A 1,547-nucleotide genomic window follows, 5' to 3' on the forward strand; every position below is an offset into this window, starting at 1 on the left:
AGACTAGACTATAGACTAGACTATAGACTAGACTATAGACTAGACTATAGACTAGACTATAGACTAGACTATAGATTAGACTATAGACTAGACTATAGACTAGAATATTGACAAGACTATGGACTAGACTATAGACTAGACAATTGACTAGACTATAGACTAGACTGTATACTAAATCACTTTATTTACAAAATCCTTTAAAGCTTCCTGAAACTTACGTATAACATTCTAAATTCCAAGCCGAAGCTAGACGAAAAAAACTATCTGTTCTCTCACAATACACAATGGGTGTGGGTAAGGCCCGATGACCAGGAAATTTGCATTCATACGAAATTCCATCCTGTTCATAAAATGTCAACGAACCATCCAAATGAACAACACAAAAGAATTCACGGCCTTTGACTTTGCCAAAGTGACCTTTGCAAAATGAAAATGCCGTGCGATGAAAACGATACTCCATCAATGGTTGTAGGCTTAGTTGAGCACCATGTTCGGCCACACCGCCGACATGAACCACATTATAAATGACCAATGAGTTGGGATGTAAAACAGCCAATTGATTTGTGTTCTCTTTGCGATTGTTGCTGAAACACACAAGAAATCGATAAAGAACTGTTTGATATTAAAACATTTTCATAAAACTTACGCACTAAATCTACCAGCATAGACCCCCAATATGGGAGCTTCGGTAAATATTTCCAATAACAAATCTGTTGGCTTATATGCAGGAGTGTTGCCATTGGCATCTACTTCATAACTGGGATAGAATATACTTAAATGACCAGTATGAGAGCCCACGATAATATAATCCTTTTCTTGTTCTTCCAAACCAAAACGAGCACACAACAGACTGGCCACATCATAATTCTCTTCCAAATCAGAACATTGTGTTGACCACCAATTGCAAACATTAAATAGAGACATTTTTCAAAACTGTATCAGCACTTTTTATCTAGATTTTTTATATTTTTCTTATTTTTTCATCTCAACCACATTACGACGACTGTAATTGATACGTTGAAATATTTAGAATAGTTGTGAAAACAAAAAAAGGATATTAGCTTTATTTCGTTAATGTTTTGGCTATGTCAAGGTTGCTAGGATACATATACATAAGTATGTAAGTAGTTGGAAAAATTACCTAAGGGCACGAGAATCTATCAGGTGTTTTCCTTTCTTTTTGTTTTCAGAAAATGTGTTCATTAAGGGGTTGTTTAAATCTTGAATTCAAAATGTAAATGATATTACCATAATAGGCTAATATATGTAGTTCCTAGAATTTTATGAATAATATTTGCACAACGAAGTAATACTATAATATTTAAATTAATATAGTGTAGAATTTAGACAATATAGACTGTAGAAAAGACTATAATTGACATTATAGACTATACTATAGTCCAGACTAGTTATTTAGTTACTTAGTAAGTTAGATAGTAAGTTAGTTAGATAGATAAATAGATAGATAGATAGATAGATAGATAGATAGATAGATAGATAGATAGATAGATAGATAGATAGATAGATAGATAGATAGATAGATAGAT

The 1,547-nt window shown here is 32.6% G+C and overlaps 1 protein-coding gene across 1 annotated transcript; it reads right to left on the bottom strand.

Annotated features, from left to right (window-relative positions):
• Positions 1-218: 218 nt before the first annotated feature.
• Positions 219-1,003, bottom strand: LOC124421235 (protein PTHB1-like; the record flags this gene model as incomplete). Its single annotated transcript, XM_046956106.1, has 2 exons — positions 647-1,003; positions 219-584 (listed from the first exon to the last, which is right to left on the bottom strand). Coding segments are annotated over exons 1-2 (644 nt in total), but the record flags the coding sequence as incomplete, so codon positions are not given.
• Between the last annotated feature and the right edge of the window lie 544 nt (positions 1,004-1,547).

Source organism: Lucilia cuprina, unplaced genomic scaffold, assembly GCF_022045245.1.
Source record: "Lucilia cuprina isolate Lc7/37 unplaced genomic scaffold, ASM2204524v1 Scaffold_7178, whole genome shotgun sequence".
Taxonomy (NCBI): domain Eukaryota; kingdom Metazoa; phylum Arthropoda; class Insecta; order Diptera; family Calliphoridae; genus Lucilia; species Lucilia cuprina.